The 23,359-nt window shown below is 38.7% G+C and overlaps 12 protein-coding genes across 12 annotated transcripts; 4 read left to right on the top strand and 8 right to left on the bottom strand.

Annotated features, from left to right (window-relative positions):
• Positions 1–58: 58 nt before the first annotated feature.
• On the bottom strand, positions 59–1,615 carry RHIMIDRAFT_197191 (PIG-U-domain-containing protein; the record flags this gene model as incomplete). The annotated part of the gene is made up of 8 exons (XM_023606180.1): positions 59–297; positions 342–466; positions 531–674; positions 727–851; positions 880–980; positions 1,032–1,323; positions 1,373–1,437; positions 1,492–1,615. 8 exons carry the CDS (start codon positions 1,613–1,615, stop codon positions 59–61), a joined length of 1,215 nt encoding a protein of 404 aa, XP_023470501.1.
• On the bottom strand, positions 1,596–2,563 carry RHIMIDRAFT_307732 (putative 40S ribosomal protein S27). Its single transcript, XM_023614537.1, has 2 exons — positions 2,284–2,563; positions 1,596–1,970 (listed from the first exon to the last, which is right to left on the bottom strand). The coding sequence occupies exons 1-2, from the start codon at positions 2,287–2,289 to the stop codon at positions 1,722–1,724; spliced, it is 255 nt and encodes an 84-aa protein (XP_023470500.1). The 5' UTR covers positions 2,290–2,563; the 3' UTR covers positions 1,596–1,721.
• Positions 2,564–2,975: 412 nt separating this feature from the next.
• On the bottom strand, positions 2,976–4,793 carry RHIMIDRAFT_223312 (uncharacterized protein). The gene is made up of 5 exons (XM_023607476.1): positions 4,578–4,793; positions 4,239–4,530; positions 4,066–4,184; positions 3,786–4,004; positions 2,976–3,740 (listed from the first exon to the last, which is right to left on the bottom strand). The coding sequence occupies exons 1-5, from the start codon at positions 4,700–4,702 to the stop codon at positions 2,993–2,995; spliced, it is 1,503 nt and encodes a 500-aa protein (XP_023470499.1). The 5' UTR covers positions 4,703–4,793; the 3' UTR covers positions 2,976–2,992.
• Positions 4,794–5,251: 458 nt separating this feature from the next.
• RHIMIDRAFT_197163 (FYVE-domain-containing protein) lies at positions 5,252–6,392 on the bottom strand (the record flags this gene model as incomplete). Its single annotated transcript, XM_023606177.1, has 4 exons — positions 5,252–5,376; positions 5,436–5,507; positions 5,563–5,930; positions 5,983–6,392. The coding sequence occupies 4 exons, from the start codon at positions 6,390–6,392 to the stop codon at positions 5,252–5,254; spliced, it is 975 nt and encodes a 324-aa protein (XP_023470498.1).
• A 126-nt stretch (positions 6,393–6,518) lies between these two features.
• Positions 6,519–7,509, bottom strand: RHIMIDRAFT_198273 (purine and uridine phosphorylase; the record flags this gene model as incomplete). Its single annotated transcript, XM_023606271.1, has 2 exons — positions 6,519–7,209; positions 7,259–7,509. The coding sequence occupies 2 exons, from the start codon at positions 7,507–7,509 to the stop codon at positions 6,519–6,521; spliced, it is 942 nt and encodes a 313-aa protein (XP_023470497.1).
• A 162-nt stretch (positions 7,510–7,671) lies between these two features.
• On the top strand, positions 7,672–8,567 carry RHIMIDRAFT_66248 (uncharacterized protein). Its single transcript, XM_023615539.1, has one exon. The coding sequence runs from the start codon at positions 7,696–7,698 to the stop codon at positions 8,230–8,232; it is 537 nt and encodes a 178-aa protein (XP_023470496.1). The 5' UTR covers positions 7,672–7,695; the 3' UTR covers positions 8,233–8,567.
• Positions 8,568–9,423: 856 nt separating this feature from the next.
• RHIMIDRAFT_66244 (uncharacterized protein) lies at positions 9,424–9,848 on the top strand. Its single transcript, XM_023615538.1, has one exon. The coding sequence runs from the start codon at positions 9,429–9,431 to the stop codon at positions 9,798–9,800; it is 372 nt and encodes a 123-aa protein (XP_023470495.1). The 5' UTR covers positions 9,424–9,428; the 3' UTR covers positions 9,801–9,848.
• Positions 9,849–9,889: 41 nt separating this feature from the next.
• On the top strand, positions 9,890–13,086 carry RHIMIDRAFT_311189 (uncharacterized protein). The gene is made up of 9 exons (XM_023614714.1): positions 9,890–10,165; positions 10,223–10,263; positions 10,314–10,592; positions 10,647–10,792; positions 10,844–11,088; positions 11,141–11,892; positions 11,953–12,290; positions 12,345–12,461; positions 12,513–13,086. The coding sequence occupies exons 1-9, from the start codon at positions 9,909–9,911 to the stop codon at positions 13,080–13,082; spliced, it is 2,745 nt and encodes a 914-aa protein (XP_023470494.1). The 5' UTR covers positions 9,890–9,908; the 3' UTR covers positions 13,083–13,086.
• Positions 13,087–13,117: 31 nt separating this feature from the next.
• RHIMIDRAFT_197070 (yeats-domain-containing protein) lies at positions 13,118–13,803 on the top strand (the record flags this gene model as incomplete). Its single annotated transcript, XM_023606167.1, has 2 exons — positions 13,118–13,331; positions 13,385–13,803. The coding sequence occupies 2 exons, from the start codon at positions 13,118–13,120 to the stop codon at positions 13,801–13,803; spliced, it is 633 nt and encodes a 210-aa protein (XP_023470493.1).
• Positions 13,804–14,754: 951 nt separating this feature from the next.
• Positions 14,755–17,422, bottom strand: RHIMIDRAFT_311187 (uncharacterized protein). Its single transcript, XM_023614713.1, has 8 exons — positions 17,237–17,422; positions 16,894–17,179; positions 16,770–16,839; positions 16,638–16,717; positions 16,485–16,583; positions 16,328–16,424; positions 15,298–16,272; positions 14,755–15,236 (listed from the first exon to the last, which is right to left on the bottom strand). Exons 1-8 carry the CDS (start codon positions 17,389–17,391, stop codon positions 15,049–15,051), a joined length of 1,950 nt encoding a protein of 649 aa, XP_023470492.1. The 5' UTR covers positions 17,392–17,422; the 3' UTR covers positions 14,755–15,048.
• A 129-nt stretch (positions 17,423–17,551) lies between these two features.
• Positions 17,552–21,258, bottom strand: RHIMIDRAFT_66105 (uncharacterized protein). Its single transcript, XM_023615536.1, has 10 exons — positions 21,109–21,258; positions 21,032–21,056; positions 20,889–20,968; positions 20,805–20,837; positions 20,668–20,752; positions 20,448–20,617; positions 20,208–20,390; positions 19,537–20,144; positions 17,869–17,906; positions 17,552–17,675 (listed from the first exon to the last, which is right to left on the bottom strand). The coding sequence occupies exons 1-10, from the start codon at positions 21,196–21,198 to the stop codon at positions 17,635–17,637; spliced, it is 1,353 nt and encodes a 450-aa protein (XP_023470491.1). The 5' UTR covers positions 21,199–21,258; the 3' UTR covers positions 17,552–17,634.
• An 862-nt stretch (positions 21,259–22,120) lies between these two features.
• Positions 22,121–22,646, bottom strand: RHIMIDRAFT_197673 (HCP-like protein; the record flags this gene model as incomplete). Its single annotated transcript, XM_023606217.1, has 3 exons — positions 22,121–22,339; positions 22,395–22,562; positions 22,611–22,646. The coding sequence occupies 3 exons, from the start codon at positions 22,644–22,646 to the stop codon at positions 22,121–22,123; spliced, it is 423 nt and encodes a 140-aa protein (XP_023470490.1).
• Positions 22,647–23,359: the final 713 nt, after the last annotated feature.

Genomic DNA, 23,359 nt, shown 5'->3' with positions numbered 1-23,359 from the left:
TTTATCCTCTTTTTTTTAAAATTCAATAAAACTTGCTGTCATTATTATTACTATTATTTTATTTCTGAATGACTGGTTTCCCAATATCTTCTGGATGTTCTATATCAAAATCTCGTCTAAGCATTGCCCAAGCTAACTCTATCAGTAAATAGACTTGACCGAGGTTATAAACAAGCGTGATAGCATAAAAGAAATTAGCATTGCCACTCCCCGCATAGATCCACAAGTGCCAAAAGATGGGCGATAGAATGGATGCATATACAAACAAGTTGAAGATTAAAAACTTGTGGCGACAGTCTAATCATTGTTAATATACATATGTTATCACATATATAGCTTACATTTAAGAATTTCATCGTGAATAGGCACAAGTGCTAAATAGAGGGATGCATCACCAATAGATGGATAACTTTTGAAAATAGCCATGATGCCACAAAGAAAAGTAATGGCAAATAGAGGTTTATGCCTTTTTTTGGAGAAGTATTAGAGAAATGTACATCCTGTTGAAAATAGAAAAAAAAAAAACTTACTGAAATTTGATGCAAATAGGAATTGTAAAAATGAAGGCATGGAACTGAAAGACCATCATGAAGAACGATCTAAACTGGTCAAACATTTCAATGAAAAAATACCAAAACAAGCCAACATTTGGCGTCAGATCTGTCAGGAAGAGGCTATGAAATTTTTGTTAATATCGTTTTATACAAAGAAAAAAAAAAAGCTTACATAGTGCCATAGGTTGGTCTTATAAAGTCCCAGGAACCAATAAATAGTCTTGAAAGACCAAAGAGGATGACTATCCAGCCCACAAAGGATCCAGCGGCTGCTGTCTTCTTCAAGATGGTTAATAGCTGGTTTTCATTTATATTGAAAACTTACTTTGTTATTAAATAAGAGCAACAAGGCAGGTAAGAGCATGGCTGGATAAAAGCTCAAATAAGCAGAGACGGAGGCCCAAAACATGGATGGCTTCATATTTCCTATCTGTGTTGTGAATATACATTATCAATGCTGCATACATATAGTCATACCTCTTAAAGCACTTAAAATAGCTAAAATGATACTGAGGTTGGTAAAGATCAAGGTCGATTTGGAGACGCAGTTGAGTATAGTGAAGGGATTAAATAGGTACAGGGCAGCTACTGTGGAAGGTGAAATGGACGTCTTTTCGATACTCAACTTTGGCTCTGGTTGTTGTTGTTTAATGGTGGTAATAATAGATAAAGCATAAGCAATGATCACGTCTATGGTTGTGTATAACACAGGAACAATAAAAGGGGCAAATGTTGTGATGAATGAGAATAGACATAATAATAAAGGTGACTAATAAACAATATTGATTTAAACATCTTTAGATACAAGAACAATTTACCTGATGAAATACTCCTCCATCATAAGGTGGAATGTTGTTATTGTATAGAAATACTCCTTCTGTTACTGCAACAAAAGAGAGAGATTAGTACATACACACATGCACATAATATATCGTACATCGCTTGAAGCTAGTAACAGGCGTCGACAACTCTACGCGTTGACTTAGTGTATCTATCACAGAAGGAAAATTAAACAGAGCTATTCTTATAAGGAATCCTGTGCCATAAAGAAATTTCAACATTGAACAAATGAAAAAAAGGAGAGAAAAAAGAAACTTTTTTTTTATTCCCTACACAAAAGAAAAAAGAATAAAAATGTACACAATAGTTTACAAGGCTCATTCTTTCTTAGTTTGCCTTTCTACGGAAGGAACAACCTTCAGTCAAGCGAGCACGACCACCAGTGGGTTGACACAAGACAGTACCGCAAGAAGAGCACAAAACGACGGTTTGAGCGTGGCTGAAGACGGTGCTAATGTTCAAACAACCAGGACACTTGACATCCATAAAGTAGGAGTTGGGAGATTGAACAAGTCTCTTGAGCTTGTGGGAACGCTTCTCGTGTTCAACAGAAGGGTTAAGAAGATCAACGGCCAACTATTTTTTAAAAAAACAGTCAATAACTCCATTGAACATGTTTGTGAAAAAGAATCAAGAGAAAGAAAGAAAATGAGCTACTGTTGTAGTTGTTGTTGTTGTTATTGTTGATGCGTTTGCATGAAGTAATGACGAATTTCTACATTTGTTCCTTCTTTTTTGGACTACGGTTCCTCTCTTCTTTCTTTCTACAACATAATCATTTATCTCTTTCTTTATTCAATCCATCCGTGTCCAAATCAATTCATCCATCCATCCAAGCTCACTTTCTTTCATTTCTTTTCCCCTTTTCAAACTGATCGACCATACTTACGGTCATAGTGTATCTCGAAGGCTCGGTGAAAAGGGAAGGATTCTGACATACGCCCCTTCATCAACAATTTACAATTGCCGTAGCAGAAAAAATTTCGGACTTTGTAAATATACATAAGCCACCTAGACGCGGCATAAAATATATATCACCTTCAAGGCCCTTTACTGCCCACTGATAATGATTCCAACCCTTCGTATGCTCAGCTTTACATATATGACCCATTGTATGCGGCTGAAAGACGCTCGAAGATAAATGATAATCTTGATTCTGAGATCTTAAGAGAGTTTCCCTTCATGTTCTCGCAGTGTAACCTCTTTGCTCAAATTTACCGCCATGCATATGAGATATTAAATAAGCTAGAGAGTAACGATAACTCGACTGACAACGGCGCCTCACCTTGTATAGTTAATTCTTGTGATATGAGAATGAGGCTATTGAAGGAGGCGATAGACGCGCTCACAACTTGCCAACAACGGAAGAAGTTGCCGTAATTATTGTGGTACGGTGTAGAGTTGTGATGTGAACAATGCATTAAATATATATAATATCTTTGTAAACAAATCAAAGCATGACAATGAAAGCCCTCTTCCCCCCAAAAGCCTAATTGTGCCGTGAATTTAATGCGCTGTCCATAACGGCAGTGCATTCCTTAACGCCTCGGTAAGTATAAAACGAATAATACATTATTTTTTATTCATTAGTCTTCTAGTTAACCTTCAAAACACCATTCATACTGCTTTGCAAGCGCCTTCTTTTTAGACCGAAGTTTGGATACATCATTAAACTGCTTCACCCTATTACGAATAGCCAACCAGATGACATGAATATCGTCATTCTTTGTCTTGTAGGTCTTGATCATCTTGCGTAGTTCTGTCAGACACTCTGTACGCAACTTTTTTAATTCTAAAATACGCTCTTTTCTACGCCACATGCCTCTACCGAGCACGACAGCATCAAATAGTCTCCAGCGACCTTGTAAATCTTTAAAGTTTTCATACCGTTCATCAATCGACACGACATGATACCACATAAAGACACCTAATGTCGCCAAGGCACAAAAGAAGCCAAAGAAGGTGCCTCCGAATAATGTGAACCAGCCCCAGATGAAGGTGGTGATGTAAATGATAGGAACCAAGACCATGCCAAAAAAGATCTTGTTTTGTGCTCGCACTTCTTCATAAATCTCACATTTACCCGCATAGTAGCCTGCCACATATAACGGTAAATGAGCAACTAATCCGGGTAAAAAGAGGGGAAGATCTATCAGACTGGCTGCTGTGCGGCGTAAGAGTTCTACTGTAGTCGAAACTGCTGTGATCTCTTTTTCATTGTACTTGGCAATATGACTATCTTTGAGTAGTAGTGACTCAAGCTCTAATTTATATACAACAAGGCTTTTTTGAAGTTTGGCCATCTCTACGTCCTCTTTTGCTAATGTATTCATGGCATTGATTAGACTAAATAGTGGTTAATGACCATAAGCGAATAACACTTTTGTATACCTTTGAGTAATTGGTATATAATCTTTCATTAAGCCATTCTCTCCTGGGAACAACAACCACCTCGCCATATCTGCTGCATATTTACTATCCCAGTCAGGTGCATTGACAGTAATCTTTTCCATAGCTACTTCAATTGCCTTTGTCAACTGTTTAGCTGCCTTCTTCGGATCTTCCAAATACAATGGCAAATAAGGTTCAACCGAGATAGGTTTCCCATACCTGTGTACATGCATATAAATACACACACACAACATACACACACACGCTTTTGCTTACTTACTTTACAATAACCACACTTCGATACTTTGATTTTTCTGGATACACAATTCCTACTGGCAACACAGGCGCATACTGACCACGACCTTCCTGATGTACAATTTTGGCATATTCCAAAGCCGCCTGTTTTTGGGGTTATTATACATGTGATCCCAATAAAAAAAAATAAAGCCTTACAAAACTCGTTCCATCCTTCAAAGTGCCTAGTCTGGGCAAAGTATGGCTAGTGCCTTCTGGAAACACAGCCACGGCTTCACCTAGTTTCAAGACTTCAAAGGTAGCTGCATAAAGTTGTGCATTATTTTTTGTTTTTCTGTCAACTGGGACTACCCCACAATCATTTAAAAAGGCGGCAGCATAAGGTGACTTGAACATCGAGTCCTTTGCCCAATAGTGAAGTCGACGCTTGTTGGGAAATGTGACAGAGAGAACAGCAGGATCAATAATCATGTTATGATGGGTTGCCGCCCTACATAGTATTAACACAGAGTGTATATATATTTATTTTATATTTACACAATAAGTGGTTGCGACTCTGGAGGAACGTTGGATACATTTTCAAGCTTGATATCAGAAAAGAAGGACCAAAGTGCGCTTCTTGATATCAAGCAAACAAGTTCGTGATTGAAACCAAAGGGCATCTCTCTAAAGGGAAAAAAGAAGGTAGAAAGCCCTTTTTTCCTTTATAAATAAAAAAGTTAATTGCACTGAGTTTAAATATCGAGAAAATCCCTGCTGTTGTAAAGGAGAGTGTGTACAGAGGGATTGTTTTAAACCAGTCGCATTAAATAAAAGAGAAATCTATTTCTTATCCAAGGGGAGGGGAGATTGAGGTCATTTGATATAATGATGACTGATCTTTTCTTTATCTGACAATTACGGGATCTGTCTTTTTTATTTTTCCGAGACAGTACGGATGAATCATGAAGTAAAAAGAAGCGTCTGACCAAGAAGGAAGAAAGAGAGAGGAATACTCAAGTTTGTTTACGTTACAATTCATGCATCTTTGCTATCAATCAGTCTTTATGTATTATGAATAAATAAAACAAAGAGAAAGGAGGGAAGGTTTATTGTGTGGATATAAAATATGTTGCTCAAGTGTATTTTGCTTTCCTTGATAAAAGAGAGAGAAAGGGATGCTCTTTGGTAGATATATTTATACAGAACTTTCTAATAAAATATTACAGTGATCATTCTTCTGGTTGACGAAGCATAGTGTCATAATGAACAGGGCATCCTTTGCCTCTTTGTAACCAAGACGATAGACAATGCTGATGATATGTGCATAAACAGATCATCCTTGCTATTTTATCTCCTACACTGATGTGTCAATATACCTTTTTTTTTTTTTTTACATCCATACGCATTCTTTACCTTTTGAAAACTCATCAAAACAGATAGGACACTCTTCTCCAACCTGTGTCGAATCTTGAGGCAACTCATACACTACGCGGAGTATATTCATATGCAGATAAAAAATAATCAATGTATGATACCTTACCTATGTACCTTGGCGATTGTACGGGTGGACTTCCTACATTAAGACACCTCTGTAAATGCTGTTCTTGCTCCTCTTTCTGCATTGTTAGAAATGAAGTTCCGCAGACAGGACAGTCGATCATTAAACTTTGAGAGCTGTTGCTACGCTGCATTTCAGAGCCAAACATGTATTGACGTGAATATTTTCGATGATACGACTCAGAAGAGCGTCGTATGGGTTCACGATAACATGAGTCGCATACTCTCTGTGATTGTGAAGCTAAAAATGGATATTGTGATGACGATATCATTGGGTCCTCTATCAGTTCTTCAACGGGTAATCTTATGCGGTGAGAACTACATTTATCGCACACTATCTGTCCACAGCGACTATATATATACAGGTTAAGATAAATACGTAGAACTTGGTGTCTCTACTTACCGGCAATGATGTCTTCTAACCAAAAAGTTAAATCGTCGGTGACAACGTCTACATTCGGGTGCATGTCTATCTAATTCCCATACACGTTGAGACCTTGGTGGTAGATGACTACCTGAATTAGTGTAGGCTGTATAGTCTGCATTACTTCTGCTTCTCGTTCTGCCTTGGTCTGAGCTGATAGATGGTGCATTACTACTACTACTGCCGCTACTAGTACTAGTGGGTAAAGTATTTTGTGATCCAGTATTGGTAGTTAAATCATGTAGAGCAGTAGTGACCAGGTTGGTATCATTATCTTGTTCAGATTCTGAATCACTTGAAACACTGCAATCTGTTTCTTCTGAGTCATTCTGTTGTTGTTGTTCAAATGTACCATTTTCTTCAAATGAGTGAATATTTCCTTGTGACATTACGTAGATACAAAAAAAAAGAAGGTCCCCCCTCTCAGTGTTTTCTCTCTTTCTTTCTTTACACACACATAATATTTAATTTAACTAATTATTTCACACCATTTTAAATTTATTATACATGTAAACTTATTTTTTTGGTTCCCAAACAGTTCCCACTGGATCCATTTCATCTTCAATTTGTACTTTGATCAATGCCTCCAAGCAAGCTTTACCCACAGCTGGTTCCAAAACAGCGACTATTTCAGGTCGAATGAAATTATTGGCTATACGGTCAGCAAAGACTTGCATACATCCCGCTGCTCTAATAGGTTTACTAGCACAGTTGGCCAAATGGAACAACATGGAAGTTTCCATCTCGATCGAATGAGTTTCGGGATAAACACTGAGAATCTCTTGCAAGACACCTTCATTATCGTCCCAAAAGTTACTATCCGTTCTTCCTTGAGATGCGTAAAAAGAACAACCGTCGGCGTTCAAACCGCTTGATAACACAGGACCAACCAGCAGACCATCTTTTTCAATAGGGGCCAGGGCGTCTTCTATCTGTTTTGACAGCAGCTGCGTCATTTCTTCATCTGCGGGGAATGTGCCCGAAAAGAGGTATGGTTTATCCTTTAATTCAGGGTATAAAGGTTCCTTTGCAAAATAATCCAAGTTACGTCGAATACAGAACCCAGCTTTGGGAATAACAACGGCACCAGCAGGGGCCAGATGAGAGAGTGAACCACATGAACCAAATCGAACGATAGCCAAGGTGCCTTCTGTACTTGCTCGGGTCTCACGGACAAAGAAATCCATCATGGAATTGCCCATGCCGCTAAATATAGGATTAATTTAAAATACCAACAAAAATGTGTGGAGCTTACATGGCAATGATCGAAACAGGCACTCCCTTGTATCGTCCTGTGATTGTCAGGAATCCTCTTTGACTCAGCTTTTCAAATACAGGATGTCCTGCTTCTTCTTCAGAATCTAAGAGTTGAGCTATTCTCTTGGCTCTGACATGATCTCCTACTGTCAATATACGATTGGCAACATCGCCTTGCTTTACGCCGATATGATACACTCTTCCTTCAGCATCTCTTGGAAAATTGGCGCCAACGATAACTTCTTTCATTTTTAAATTTATATAAAGAGAGAAAAGAAAAGAAAAAAGAAAAAAAAAGAGGAATCCTTACTGCGTCCAAGAGAACACAAGCACACTAGGACATTAATTGTTAGCGCGGGAAAAAAAAAAAAAATGTCACACGGGAATTTTTCTAAAATGCAGGCACCGCAGGGGGATTTTTTTTTTTGCTTAGAAATGAAGAGATTCTATACATCGCTTGCTCGACTTGAAACTTATTTAAAACAAAATAAAAATACTTCAACCAATGTTTATCGTGGAACCTTGTTTGAATTACAAACACTATATTCACTTGAATCAACTGCCAAGATGCGATTGGATCATGTCGGTGGAAGAAGTGATGGTGGAATTGACCTAAGAGGCAGCTGGTTAGATAATATTCAAGTTATTGTTCAATGTAAAAACGTAAAAGAAGGTTGTACACCAGAACATCTTCGTGAACTGATTGGAACAGTGAGCATGATTCCTTCAAGGAACCGTAAGAGAACAATAAGCATCATGGCTACTCATGCGCAGCAATACTATACACCTGACGTGCTCGCACACTTTAAAACATGTCCAATACCCCTTGGTCTGGCCAGTATTACCGATATTACCCTTAAATCACTCATGTTTAATAAGGCAGCACAGTCACTTGTCAAGGATCGTGTCAGTATATCGACAGTATTTGATGCATTAGGGAGCGAAACACTACAGGTTGACATTTCAGAATAAAGAAAGAGAATCCTATTATGAATGGATCTTTTTTTGAGTGGATGCCGAACAATATCGGTAGAGACATGCGGAGCGTCTTGCCACTGTGAAAATGATTTGACACATTGAAGACATATATGTATATATCTATGCGTCGATGGTGATTGGCCCACATTTGTTTAAATGATGAAAGTGACAGATGTAAACTTCAGCATATCCTGGAAAAGATAAACTTTAAAGTAGAAAAGAAGATGCTCTCTCACAATAAACAGCCGCTTGATTCCATAATGACTTTTAATATACTTGTATAAAAAATTATTCGCACACAAGATCAATAACAAGTAATACTTTAGTTGATTTTCTATGTCTTCTTTATTGTTTAAAAGACAATGAATTCTGTCTTTTTGAGAGATACATAAAATAAATGTAGTCAACGCTTAATAATAAAATGAAACGTTGTTAGAGACCTCTGATCTCGACTCCTTTGTCTTTTCTTTTCTTCTTTGGACCGAAAAGTATGACCAGCTATTCCCCGGCTAGCCCTAAGGTATGTTTTATTCTTTGCTCTTGCAAGAAACTGATATGCAGTGTTATAGATCATGAAATCGAAGCAGTACCGGTGCTAGCTGAGGGTAGCTTGGTTCTTACCAAACCTTGGTCCCATACGTTCTCTTTCTTGCTCACTTCTCTTTTCTCTGGTTTGCTCTCTCTTGATCTCTTTTTCTCTTTTCTCTTCTTTCTCCGGGCTGGTTATCGCCAGCCTAACCCATGATGCACTTCGAGTAAGATATTAATAATATTTTTTTCTCTTATAAACACTCTTCTTTATAATGTAAGTATTGATATCAATGTAATAACTGATTTACTAACCATTTCTTTATTCATTCTTTTGCTTCTGATGGGCCCCTCTTTTATTATTATTTATTGTCTGAAATTACCATTTTTTTTTTATCAGTGTGCGAATAATTTGTGAATAAAGTGTAAAAGCATGAATAAATAGCTTTACATAGGCTGAACTTCTCTGCAATTCATAAAAGGCTACTCTTCCAGAGTTAACATGACGTACTGCATCTTTAAAGAAAACGTCATATAATTATGCACTTGCTCTGATTGGAACTCTTTTTTTTATTAAATGTCAGAGTGACGACGAAAGATGCATATATATAAAAGATCAAGCAACGTCTCTGTCTCTCTTTTTTTTCTCGTAACAAACAAATATGTCTACTCAACAATACACAAACGACAATACTTTGCCTACCACTACCTCAAACCCTGACGACTACCAACAAGATCCAAACCAGACAAGCAGCGGAAACCTTCGTGTTGAACGCACGACTGATGATTTGACAAACAAGATATCTGCCACACCAAGATCCCTGTCCTCTACTGTATCCAACCAAGGCTCTTCTACAGAATCGAGCACGACTGAGCCTCCTAGCGCTGATTCTAACGCTTTCTTTGAACCTGATCAAAATAATGAACAAACGCAAATGTCACCAGGCGAAAGAGCCAAGAAGCTCGAAAAGGAAATGAAGGATACAGACATCAACCGTCAAAGAGACTCTCAAGGCGGTGCTCTCTTTTTGTAAATAAAACTTATCATTTAAAGTGTCCACGTGATCTGTAATAAAAGTGGCATATAGTAATAATCATTTCTTTGTTTTTCTTTTTTCTTCTTCTTCTTCTTCTTCTTCTTCATGAATAGACTCGACTTACCAGAGTATGCTGAGGATGCAGCCATTTTACGGTTTTACCATCTCGATTCTTTAGAACCTGAGATGTGGATGGATGATGAGGATAATGCGGATAAAGAACTAAATAATAACAAGTTCCAGCATCCTGAGGAAGAGCAGCAACAGTTGGGCGCAACTGTTCGTCCATCAGAAACCGATATTGAGTTACAGGCTTTAGATGACAGCGACCCACTTGGTGTCTATTCTTCTATATTCCCAGAGTAATAAAGACTTTGTTATGCAAAACCGCTGTACAATAAACTTACCACAATATTTAGTGAAAAGTCTCGAAATACAAATCTAACTCAACTAAAAGAAAGTAAAGTGACAAAAAAAAGAGGGACAATTTAGCTCATTGTATACATATAGAAGCGACCATCATGATTACCAATAAAAAGTTCCAACCACGACACTTTTTACTTCAAGTTCATCGCAACACGTCTTATAACGAACTGGTGCAAGGAGAAGAACGACTGAGGAGAGATGTCGATCAACGAGCTGAGGCCCTGAAAAGCCTAGTACATCAAAACTTTGATCGATTTGTTAGTGCCAAGAATACAATTGATCATGTTTATGACGAGATGAAATCGAAACAGTTGAATCAACAGCAGGATTATGGCACAATTGATATTCAAAAGGCATTGGAAGGTAAAATTATAAACATAGAAAGAGGGGAAATAGATGGTTAACATAAAAAAAAAGCTGCCAATAACCGAGCAGAGCAAATCTATGGACCCGTGGTTGAACGAAGACAACGTGTGGAAAAGGTCAAGGGGACGCTTTATATGTTGCAGAGATATCGATTTTTATTCAATTTGCCTAATAGCTTGATGGAGTCTATCAAACAGGTAGTGTGTATTTTTAAAAAGAGAATGCAGATGTGGATTGATGATGTATAGACAAAATATGAAGCGGCTATTCGAGATTACAAAAAGGGCAAGTACTTGTATCAAGTGCTCAAGGGTGATTTGGACTCAACAGATGAAGCAGAGCAAAAGGATAATCGGTTGACGGACATCCATCTTAAAGTGTTTGATAAAGTATGGGCAGAGGCTGTAAAAATCGTCTCTGAACTGCAAAATGTATTGCTTCGACAACTGGCTGATCCCTGGCGAAGTATGGAAGAGCAAGAAAAGACGATCAAGTGAGGGCTATAGAAAATCAATAATGAACATCACTAACTCCAAAAAAAAAAGCTTCTTGTTTGATCTAGATACCACAGAGGACCCTGCCTGGTTCTATCTAGACAGTCAGCATCAATGGATCACTGGTCTGATGAAGGAAACATTCGATACAGCCATTCAGAAAATCAACCGTGTAAGAGCTGAGGATGGATCAGAAGACTCATCAATCAAACGCAGCCTAACTCTCAAAAAGGCTATTTCACAAATTCCTATTCTGAAAGAGATGGGTTCAGAGGAAGAGAAGCTTGATATCGAACAAAAGGTGTGGAGAGCGACATCTGACCTTGTCAAGTCGCTTTCTTCCCTCTTGTTGCGATGTTTACCTGATTTTTGGCGACTGTCCAAAGCATTCATTGAAGGAAAGTTTGCAAACAAGACATCGACAACAACCATCAGCTCAAACCGAAAAAGACGACAAGGTATGGACATGAATAAGGTTGAGCAGTGTCAGCGTATGACGCGTGATATCATTGATCAATACGTGTCACTCTTGTCTGATTATTTTTCACTGGATCAAAAGCAACTGGAGATGCAAAAGGTGAAGGATGGGTCTGAAAGATGTATCATGCCTTCATTTGTGCCTGTGAATGCCAATTCGGTCTATACTTCAGAGTATTTGACCTTGATCATTGGTGATTTAGCCACGTGTGTAAATGATATAAACAACATCAACTTGGCTGGTGAAGCGTTTTCTGGGCTGACTAATCTGATGGAAAAGGCACGATCAAAGTTTATAGACATTGTGTGTAAATGCTGGGAAAGAGGTATGTGATTGACTTGTACGTATATAGACAGTGACCAACCTCATCTATATATGTACATAGATGCAGTGTCATTTTATATGCTGGAAGAGTGGATACTTGATCCACAAAACTCCCAGATAACAACTCTGCTGAAACGATACTATGACTTTCACAAGTTTTGTGCAAGATCAGTTCACAAGATTGCCAGCTTGACAGCTATGACAGATGAAGCAGATGAACAGCCAAAGATGCCAATTTCTCCAGTTCATATTGAAAAAATAAGAGAATCATTTTTGACCTCTACGTATGCCTTCCTGGACGGTCTAGTTCAGTTGGCCTTCACGGATTATACCCCCTTGAATGATAAAGAAGAGTTAATATTGACCAAAAAGAGAGGACATATTGATGTCCATTCGACGGTAAAGAAAAAAGAAGCCATCTATGCCTTTTCCCTTGACTCTATTTTTATGTAGGACATTCGTATTCTGTTGACAGTGAGCAACTTGGAACATATGCGTGGTAATGTTATCAGGAAGCTCGTTGAACTTTTTGAAGTTGCATTTAATGTTCAGATGAAAGAAGACTTTAGTGTAAGTTCAAGAGATAGAATAGAAAGCCCTTTATTTACATTATGCATATAGACATTAATTGATGTCGTTGACAAGCTGGACCAGATCTTATTTGGTGATTATATCAAGCGTAAATCTCAAACCATTCGAGACATCATCAGACAAGGCATATTACACAGTGGCATTGACTGGTCTAGTATTCCCAAGCCACAAGAGGTGCATCCGTTCGTTTATGAGGCCTTGATGACTTTGGTCATGGTGCATTCACAAATAAGCGCTGTGACCAAACAGCTTGTCGGAAGAGCTCTTTCTCGTCTACTTGAACTAATGGCCAGTGACTGTCTAGAAAGTTTTAAGCAAGTAGAGCGATTCGGCATGGGTGGTATGCTCCAAGCAACTCTTGAGATCGAATTTATGCATCAAACATTATCTCAATATGTTACGCCAACTGCGTCCGATACGCTACAACTCATTTATCAAACAATCGAACAAGCCTATGATCCACAACAACAATCTTCAAGTAATCTCCAAGCTGAGCTGAGTCATGTCAAAGAGCTTTTGGTGTTTAGTCGAAAAAGTACTGTTGTTCAATTTTTATGCTTCAAGCAAAATAAGGACCGTAGAAAGACGGTTGCTAAATAAACCACTTTTTTTTTTTTTTTATTTTCTAATTTAACATGTCTGGAAACAAACGACTCAAAGGAGTTGTCGTCTCTAGACCCTTTTATTATGGCAGTATTGCACACTCACTAAATGGAAAGAAAGTAGCAGATCCAGATCATACACATCGTTGGACAGTAATGGTCAAAGGAATAAATAACGAAGACCTAAGTTATCTCATCAAAAAAGTCGTGTTCAAACTTCATGAGACATATCCAAATCCTTTGAGGAGTAAGTTTTGCGACACACACTTTTTTACACATAATACTTATAAACTTGAAAAGCCGTTGAACAGCCACCCTTTGAAGTATCAGAGACGGGATGGGGTGAATTTGAAATAATGATCAAGATATACTTTCATCAGCATACTGGAGAAAAACAAGTCATTCTTTATCACCATTTGCGACTTCATCCTTATGAAGATGATCTCAATGGACAACCTTGGCCAAAGGATAAACCAGTGATGAGTTTACTTTATGATGAATTTGTTTTTAATGAACCAACAGAACAACTCTATCAGCTCTTTTCAGAACATAATGCACTTACACCTAATTTACCACTAAAAAAAACTTCCAAGGACATCACTATACCTGAATTTAGTGTGCAATTAGAAGAAGAAGAAATGAAGCGACTAGATAAAGCTCAAAGGGAGATTGATTCACAGATTGCTTCTCTAAAACAAAAATTGGCAGCACTGGAATAAAATGTAAATAAACTCATATCACTTTCAAAAGAAACAACAAGCGATGGTATCTAACATCACATTATTTTCGAATGATCTACTGAAAAGAACAAAAAGAAGAGCTTGATATGATTTACATTGGTGGGCAAGCTCACACCAATCTTTTGTCTGTTTATTTGTTGTTGTTCATACGAAATATCAATATGTGTGCGCTTCAACAAGTATTCACTTGCAATTTGCTTAGATTTTCTGCAAGCAAGTTGATATCGTATTTTCTATCGCTTCCTATTCTCTAAGTTCTTTTAACCATGTGAAAATATAAACTGTAGAAAGATTCGCTGTGCTCCCCAAATTAGGACTCTTTGAGTGACATCAGAAAGACAACTCCTAAACTGTTATAGCATGAGAATCATCAGCTAAATATTCAAAGAATAAAGAATCCTGAGTAGCTATAAAAATAAGCAAGATCTCAATAAAAGACAAAAAAAAGTATGCGAGTTAGAATATTGTAGAGCCACATTAGTGTTCAAGAGAGTGTTTATGAATGAATCCAAGTGTAATAACAATATTAATGCTGTGTGATGCAACCTAATATGGGTTAATCAGACTGCATATCTTTTCATATATGAAAAAGAGTCTTGAATATTGCAGAAAGTTAAAAAAAAGCAATAGATAGGGAAGAGCCTTGAATACTATAAAATGAGAGGTGCTTACAGACAGAAACTTGAGATAAGGATACACTCGAGAGTGCTATTGAATATAGTCAATCAGAGAGCAACAATAGAGGACAGTAAAGAGAAAACCACTGATACAGATGCAAGGAAACGTCTAAAAGAAGCAAAAAGAGATAATCTATAATCAAAGGTAATAAGCCAAGCAAAGAACAAGGACAAAAAAGAATGGCAAAGGCACATGAGATAGATATACAAGAGTAGCAGAAGAAGATGTAGGATCTATGTAGATACCTAGTTTGAAAAGAAAGTGTCAGAGCATATCACGTTTAGTGTGAGAAGGTGCTCCAGATAAACAAATCAAGAAAAAGTAGATGAATAGTGATAAATATGAGCTAGTCTTAAGTCTTGAAATAATAAGAAACAGGCACAATCAGCTAGCGCCTAAAATAAATAGATCAAAGAAAGTCATGGCGATAACGCGACCACATTCACCATTTGGCAACAGAGCATGAGCCCCTATCTTTTATTCTATCATACTTTTTTTTTCCGTTTTATTATATTGTTATATAAAATACACAAGCATGTAGCCTTATTATAGCTTCTCCATAAAGTTACCAGGAACAGAACCAGCATTAGACCACGTCTGACGATATTCGTCCCATACTGCGCCTATCCACCATGACTCTTCTGACAAGTCTGATTCTAATACACCTACTAAACAATGCTTCGTCAAAGGGATTTCTGTAGCATCTGTGGGCGCATAGTCGTATTTTGAGCGTGCTATATTGAGTATGGGAGGGTTAGAGTTTTCCTGTGCCTATATAACTTTTTCTTTTTTTACCCCAAGCTATGATCGGCCTTCCGTCAATATAATTAGTTGGCCAGCGAAGTATGGGCGATGATGAATAGGCCATGGCCGGTGATGGTTGTGGAGAAGGAGCCATGTAATTTGGAATGGTAATGGGTGGGGGAATAGATCTTTGGTATGGCTGCATCATAGGCGAAGCTTGAGGGGCAATCATTGGAGAGCGCTGTGGTTGCATCATAGGGGATATAGGCGCCTGCATTGCCACTGGCTGCATCATGGGTGAACGTTGAGGTTGTATCATAGGTGATCGCTGTGGTTGCATCATAGGCGATCTTTGTGGTTGTATCATGGGTGATCGTTGATCTATTGGAGCATATGGTTGCTGTGTTGCCGGGGCATATGGCTGGTATTGTGCCGTTGGAGGAAAAACATGGTGTTGACTTGATGGTTGCTGATGATGATGATGATTCTGCTGTTGTTGTGATTGTTGATTTAATGGCTGTTGCTGTTGCTGGACAATGATCTTTGAGCTACCGCTATGATCTTCAGGCTGGATAACTTGAGCTGTTGGACGTGGAGATTTAGGAGGCTGCTCCGGCGCATCAATAACCTCCTTTATAGTTCGTTGACCACGTCGAGTAGGAATTGACCCTGTATCAGGCTTGTATTCAGAGGGTTGTCTACGATGAAAATCTCTATTTGCACTGTTATTCTTTTGAGCATCTATCGAGCTCAAGATGGCTTCAACCGACTTTGGCTTTTCCTTTGTTGTTGTGTCTTCAGGTACAGTCTGTTCTTGCTGATGATGATGTTGAGATACTTGTTCCATTAAAGACTTGTTCAAAGGCTTTCTCTTGATTTGGCCTCGAGATGCAGTGCTACCCATGTTGTCACTCACTTTATGTCGTATTGTGCCCTCTGTCATATGACCTTTGTCTCTTTCTTCTATGGGCTTTGGCTGTTTTTTCTTCAACTCCTTCATGACTTCACCAACGTACTCGTTCGTAGCTTTAAAAAAAGAGAAATAAGTAAATCCTTTGTGCTTTCATAGACAGACCCATACTTGGAATAGTTGACCCTGTTCCATAACTTGAAATACACTTTTCGATTTCTTCTTCAGCGCTACACTTTTCTAATTGTTTTCGTATCACTTCACACCACTTATATAAAGAAAGAAAAGGGTGAATGATGTAAACATGATGAACCTTAAGGATGATTACCTCGTCCTGAATTAATAATCGGGCCGAAGCCAGATTAGCATACTCCCATATGTTATACTTTATCAATTCTACACGATCTTCTTCCATTGCTTCCATAGTCTAGATGGAACATAAGGCACATATCAAATGGCTTTTTTTTTTTTTTTTTCTTACCTCACAAGCTTCTGTCCATGCATCAATCCATTCTTGTGACAGGTAATCTACATCTGCTACCATGGCTTTATATTGTTCCTCTATATATAAATAATAAGAATTGTTTTCTTTCTTGAGCAAAAACTTTCTTACTTAGTTTATCCAACGATGGATTTGACTGTCCTTTGGCAAGATCATGCTCTTTCAAATATTGAGAACGCACCTACAAAGAACAGAATTACTATAAGCAAACACATACCATCTCTACAACACATACTCTCAGTAGTTCAATCGTCTTTTCTTGTCTTTCATCATACACTTGCTGCAGAGTCGTGTTCCATTTGTCAAATAGAGTTCTATACTCTGATAGCTTGGCCTCGAGTTCACTTGCTACTTGGTCCTTTAGTTTATTTGATAAATCTATATGTGACTCAGCCGTCTTCTTGAGCTCCATTGCGATTGCTTGATAGGCTCCTGCGACTCCGTCTTCAGCAGGCACATCTAGTTCCTGGGCATTTGAAAGAGCCAATAGCTTTTCACCAAACTCTTTTTCCAGATTTGCCCTGGTTTTCATTGTTGTTATACATGTGAATTATATATATAAACATTTATTATTATACCTTTGAGTATAAATACTATAAACAATATCTAAATCGTCATGGGTTGATTTGATATAGTCCAATAGTTGAACCATACCAGACTTGTTTTTGGACCAAAAGCTATTGACAAATGAGGTTTGTTTTAATAAAGGTTCTTGCTGTATATTAGGTGGCATATTATTTAAAGAGAAAGAGTATAAAAAGCACCCCTTCTCTCATTTTATACATATACACAAAATGTCAATTGAAAACAACAACCAAAAAAGGAAAATTGAACAAGAAAGATGAAATTCCGAGCAATACATTTGCCGTCATTGTATACAAGTCTTTTCATGCCCGCATTGTTGAACAAATGATTATTACATGTGTATATTTATTAGTATTTTTAATGCTAAGAATTATTATCAGCACCATTGTTATTATTTGGTGGTTGCTGTTGCTGCTGTTGCTGCTGCTGTTGGAAATGTAGGAGGGAGTTTCTTTGTTGTACTGCATTGGCGGCTGCGGCTGCTTGCTGCTTCTGAAATTGAAGGTTCATCTGGAACTGCTGTAAGGCAGCAGCATTCATCAAACCTTGTGTTTGTCCAAACGCAGCAGCCATCGCGTTACGATTGAGCATACCTTGTGCGTTACGGAGCATATTTCCATTCTGCTGTTGTTGTTGTTGTTGCTGTTGCTGTTGCTGCTGCTGCTGCTGTTGTTGTTGTTGTGCACGCATAGCCTGGATAGCAGCCATATTTGTCAAGGGTACCTGCCCTCGACCTCTTCCACGCATTTGCAGATTCTTTTGCATCATGAGCTGTTGCAAAAGCTGTGTTTGCTGGGGATTCAGCGTGACAGGAGATGCCTGCTGTTGCGGCGGTGTTGATTGCTGTGTGGGTTGTTGTAACGGTTGTTGTGGTTGTGCTTGAGGAGGCGTTTGTTGCGGTTGTGGTGGTGTATTAGGTGTCGGCTGTTGTTGGGGTGACGATACATTCTGTCCTTGGACAGCTGTGGTGATTTGAGGCCCTCTGACAGCAGCCTGAGCAGCAGCAGCTCTGGCTTGAGCTTGTTGTAATATTTGCTGTTGCTGATGCTGTTGAATGATCTGTTGCTGCACAAATTGTAACTGACGAAGCTGTGTGTGTAAATCTTCTTGAGATAGCTTGCCCTGGCTTGCCATCATCGCTAGCTGGTTACGGCGTAAAAACACTTGAGTCATCTGCTGTTGATGCTGAGGGCTAAGTTGTGCAAACAGTTGTTGTATTGCACTGCTTGGCTGCATGGGAGCAGCGGTAGTAGGAGTGGCAGTATTTTGCTGCATAGGTGTTCCTATTCTTTGCTGCTGCACAGGCGATTGCTGGCTCTGTTGTATTTGTTGTTGATGCTGATGCACTTGTGTCTGTGCTTGTGCCTGTAATGCGGCAGCCTGCTGTAATGCAGCTTGTTGTTGCTGCTGCCTCATGGCAGCATTGTTGGTTATTTGGGTTACCAGTTGCTGGGCGATTGCAAGAGGCAAGGCTCCACTTTGTGCAAGTTGTTGGATACGCTGCAGTGATACTTGCGGATTTCCCGTGTTCAAAGCTTGGGCCAGAGCTTGTTGCTGTAAGACTGTCATGCCAAACTTATTCGTAGCACCCACATTAGGCATATTCATAGGGGCGGCAGCTGAAGGCGATTGCGATGCTCTGCCTGTTAGGTTTATGGATTGCATGCCAATATGTGCCTGTTGAGCCTGTTGAGCCTGTTGAGCCTGTTGAGCTTGTTGAGCTTGTTGAGCTTGTTGAGCTTGTTGAGCTTGTTGAGCTTGTTGAGCTTGTTGAGCCTGTTGAGCCTGTTGAGCCTGTTGAGCCTGTTGAGCCTGTTGAGCCTGTTGAGCCTGTTGAGCCTGTTGGACTTGTTGGGCTTGCTGGTGTAAAGCTGCCAAATGCTGTGCAGACAATGGTGCTTGAGCTTGAGTAGGTGTCTGCTGCTGCTGTGCCTGTGCTGGTTGTTGTTGTTGTTGCTGTGGCATTGGGATATTGTGTTGTAAGGGTGTTTGGATATGCGATATCGTAGGTGTTCCCAATTGAGATTGTGAAGGCGTGGAATGAGCGGTAGACGGCTGCTGTGGTTGTGTTTGGGTCTGGGGTAACGCTTGCTGTTGTTGAACATTTTGTTGCTGCTGCGTCTGTTGAGCCTGAGCCTGAGCCTGAGCCTGAGCCTGAGCCTGAGCCTGAGCTTGAGCTTGAACTTGGGCTTGAACTTGAGCTTGAACATGCGCCTGAGCTAATGCCTGAGCTTGAGCCTGATTGATAATCGGATTGACCTGTGGTTGCTGCTGCTGCTGTTGTTGTTGTTGCTGCTGTTGCTGTTGTTGTTGTTGTTGTTGTTGCTGAATAAACAAGGCACGCTGGTGAGGTGGTAGCATAGCAATCTTTGCTTGAAGCGCTCGATTTTGTTGTGCCTGTAGCTGTTGTGCCTGGAATTGCTGCAATTGAAAAACTGTTGGAGGAGTTGCACGAGGAGTTGGAGAAGAAGGCATTACGCTTGACGTAGTATGATCAGACACCAGTGTGTTGAACTGTCCGTAAACTGTCTTTATGTGAGTTACATACGCGTCCATAACATATTCAGGCCCAAGACTAAACTTGATACTGCCTCCATTTAGACTTGTGTCATATGCAGTACCCCAACGAAACACACCATCATAATGACCATTTAAAAGATAAATGTTAATAAGGGTATATATCTTCTTATCGCCTTCAGGTCGTTCAAATCGTATAGATCTAACACACTTTCTTCCGTCAGGTAGCGTAATAGGTTCCAACAAAGATTTTCGACCTTTGCCCTTTTTGACATCAATCGCTGGTAGTGGTTCTGCGTTGGCCTTTTGCTTTTTGATTCTCCAATCTTGAAGGTATGATATTTTACTAAAGCTGGGTTCAAACGGAAAGGGTCGTTTGGCTCTCTGTACATATTAAGCAGGTTAGCTTCCTCATCTATTTAAGCAAAAAAAAAAAAAAAAACTTACGTTATCCTTCAATGTCATCAGTCTCTTATGCTCAGCTTGTTTAGCCAACTTTTGTTCACGCTCCACTGAGTTCCACTTCAATTTCTTCTTCACCTTCTTTGGCGTTGACATATATTCCATAGCGTTACTCAATCGAGTGACTTGTATTGATGGATCTAAGCAAAGAGGCTCTTCTGTAGCAACCTATTTCGCAAACGAGCCATCAGTTTCTCATGCTGATCACCCTAATTACGCCCTTACCAGAATTTTAGCTTCTACTTCTAAAGCAACATCTTCTGTCCAAGGAAATCCCCAATCCTCACTTAGTAGTGCTACATCTGTCCATATACTCTCTGCTGTAGGTCTCATAACAACTCGCTTTATCTCGATCGACTCTGATCTGTGATCATGAATTTCAACAATCAGACAGCCTAAATACGCGCGTTACTACTATGTAAATCGTATAACCTATAAAAGTTACCATCATAATATCGACAGGAGGCTTCGTTAAACACATCCATCAAATCGCCTGGCAATCTTTTTTCTTTTATACATAATAAAAAGTCCTACAGATGGTTATGTATTTCGTTATTTCGGGTCTTTTTTGTGTATAGTTACTTTAAATTGACTCTTGTAAGAAAAGAAACCGTCCTATAGATAAAAGATCAATACACACAATATATGAGTGAAAAGCGATCGTACTTCGTGTTCGAATTTAAAATAAGTGGAATATAAATGTAAACAGAGCGAAGGTGGATCTTGTGAATGTCTTTTTAATAGCTCTATATGGAATCGTTATAAGCATCATTCTGACAAATTTTCTCTCTTTTTGCTGTCTAATTTACCCTCTTCTCTTGGTGAACAAATAAGCTATAAATACATGTTAATAACAATGAGTGTTGCTAGCATTTTTAATCTTTACTTTGCGCTGCTTATTCATGTTGGAAGTTTGTTGTGAATGAGGTTCAATTAATTGACCAACTGAACTCTGATCTGCTACAGCAGAAGCCATGCTTTTCTTCCAACACACAATTCAAAAAAAATAAGAAAAAGAAAAAAAAGAGAAGAGAGAGCAAAATAGGCTACTCAACATTTATACTATCGGTTAGGTCACGTGCCTTCAATGGTAGCAAAACAGCGTCGTCCCTACAAGCAATCATCTTTTTTGCTCATCTTTCCAAATGTCCCATTTGGAAATGTATTACTTTTTCACAATTTCACTAAATAATGTAGTTCTATGTGTCATATCCGTTGTTGCTGTAGGGCTTCTTGTTCATCAGTAAAGGTAACTTACAAATTCTGTCAAGGTTGGCTCATTTGATTGCAATTCTAGAGAGAAGAGTAGTAATAACTTGATGCGCGTGCGCGTGTATACTAGTACAAGTTATATATGATGGCCTTAGATAAAATTTCTCATATACTACATATAATAAGCATGGAGTTGCTTGGCTGGACCTGATTGCAGCATATATATGTGTGTGTACCTGATCTCTCATTTGAAATTCATAGACTGTGCTTATACCCAATTCGTTCTTTTCCATTGTGTTGAATATTGTTACTAATACAACCGCTACTATGTGTGTACGTATGTACTGTACAAAGAAAAATGCGCGAATAATTTCTGAATAAAGTGTAGGTCTTCCTTGTTAAAACTAAGAGGAGGAAAGATCAATTGATCCCATTTGACATCTATAACCACAAATATAATATAAGTCTTAAATATAAACTGAAATTGATACTAGTGCTCCAAGCATACCTCCTCTCATGTAAAGAGCACCTAATGACCCATTATGCAAATGCCCTCTCTGGATGTTATTGGACAAAATTGTTACACAAATCATATCAAGGGGAAGAAAGCAACGGTTGATTACCAAATAAAGAAATACACCTTTTTATCCACACAAAGGTATCAAATAGCCTCCTTCACGTATTTATTATTTAGGATCATACTTTGGCTTCCAAATCCAAGAGTTGCCCATGATACCTTGACCTTGTTTATCAGCCTTTCGGTAATACTTGGCTGCCATGTATAAATCCTTTTTGACACCAATACCTTGATTATAACAATGTGCAATATCATTCTGAGCATCTGGGTCTCCCAAATCAGCAGCGATCTTGAAGAAATAAGCAGCGGATTCTTTATTCTTTTTGCACTATATATAAAAATAGGGTTAGTTATGCTTATATACAGCCACCATCATACATTACACCCCAACCGTGCTTAAAGGAAACACCTAATTCATAAATGGCCATAACAAGTTCACCTTTGGAAGCAGATGCACTAACAGCATTCGTAATATTGGTCAAGTCTTCTACGGCATGTTCAGCTGCCTTTTGTAAATACTGAAATGCAAGATGTTCATTCTTCTTACAGCCCTAATACCATGGTTAATATGAGGCGCATTACCTTATATTATGCCTTACCCAGCCGTGTCTTAATGAAACACCATAAAGAAACATGCCGAGGGGGTTGTCTTTTTCGGCAGCAACTCGAAATAGACTTGTCGCCTTTTCAAGCTGGCCTCTTTCATGAAAAGTAATACCGTCTTGAATTAATGATTCAATATCTTGACTAGGTGTCAGAGGAGAGGGGCTGGCAGGAGAGACAGGGTCATGGTCTATCGTGAGTGAGGGTGGACGTATTGAGTCTGAGTGAGTTGTGGTATCTATTTATTAATGTCTGTTGGTGAATATACAAAAAAGGGTAATGAAGTGACTATTACCGAGATGGTGGGTATAATGACTTTTGCCATAAAATGAATCATTAGCAACAACAGGTGGACGAGATTCATTCTGCTAACTAGGTATTAGTTAAAGCTTTAGTACTATTATGTTTTCAAACCTTATTTGAATCAACCCTATTAAAAAAAAAAAAGAAAGGCAAGTGGGTTATTATTATGCATAATGAACTAGAGTAGAGCTTCTTTTTTACTTGTGTGGTTTATGAGAAAGATGTAATGACAACTTCTTGAGCATAATTTAAAGGAAAGTAGAAAGTGTGTGTTTAACGAAAGGAGAGAAAAAGTGTTTGTTTAAAGGAAAGTAGAAGGGAATAAGGGGGGAAAAAAGAAAGAAAGAAAAGAACACACATTTTGTTCAAAAAAGGGAGTTTCAATATTCCTTCTTTCTTTCCTTCTTTCTCATGTCGTTTGCTTCACCTGAAAAAGGTCCTA

The sequence above is a fragment of the Rhizopus microsporus genome (genome assembly GCF_002708625.1).
Source record: "Rhizopus microsporus ATCC 52813 unplaced genomic scaffold scaffold_2, whole genome shotgun sequence".
Lineage (NCBI taxonomy): Eukaryota > Fungi > Mucoromycota > Mucoromycetes > Mucorales > Rhizopodaceae > Rhizopus > Rhizopus microsporus.
Note: the sequence above shows the minus strand (reverse complement) of the source record. Positions and strands in the feature narration are given on the sequence as shown.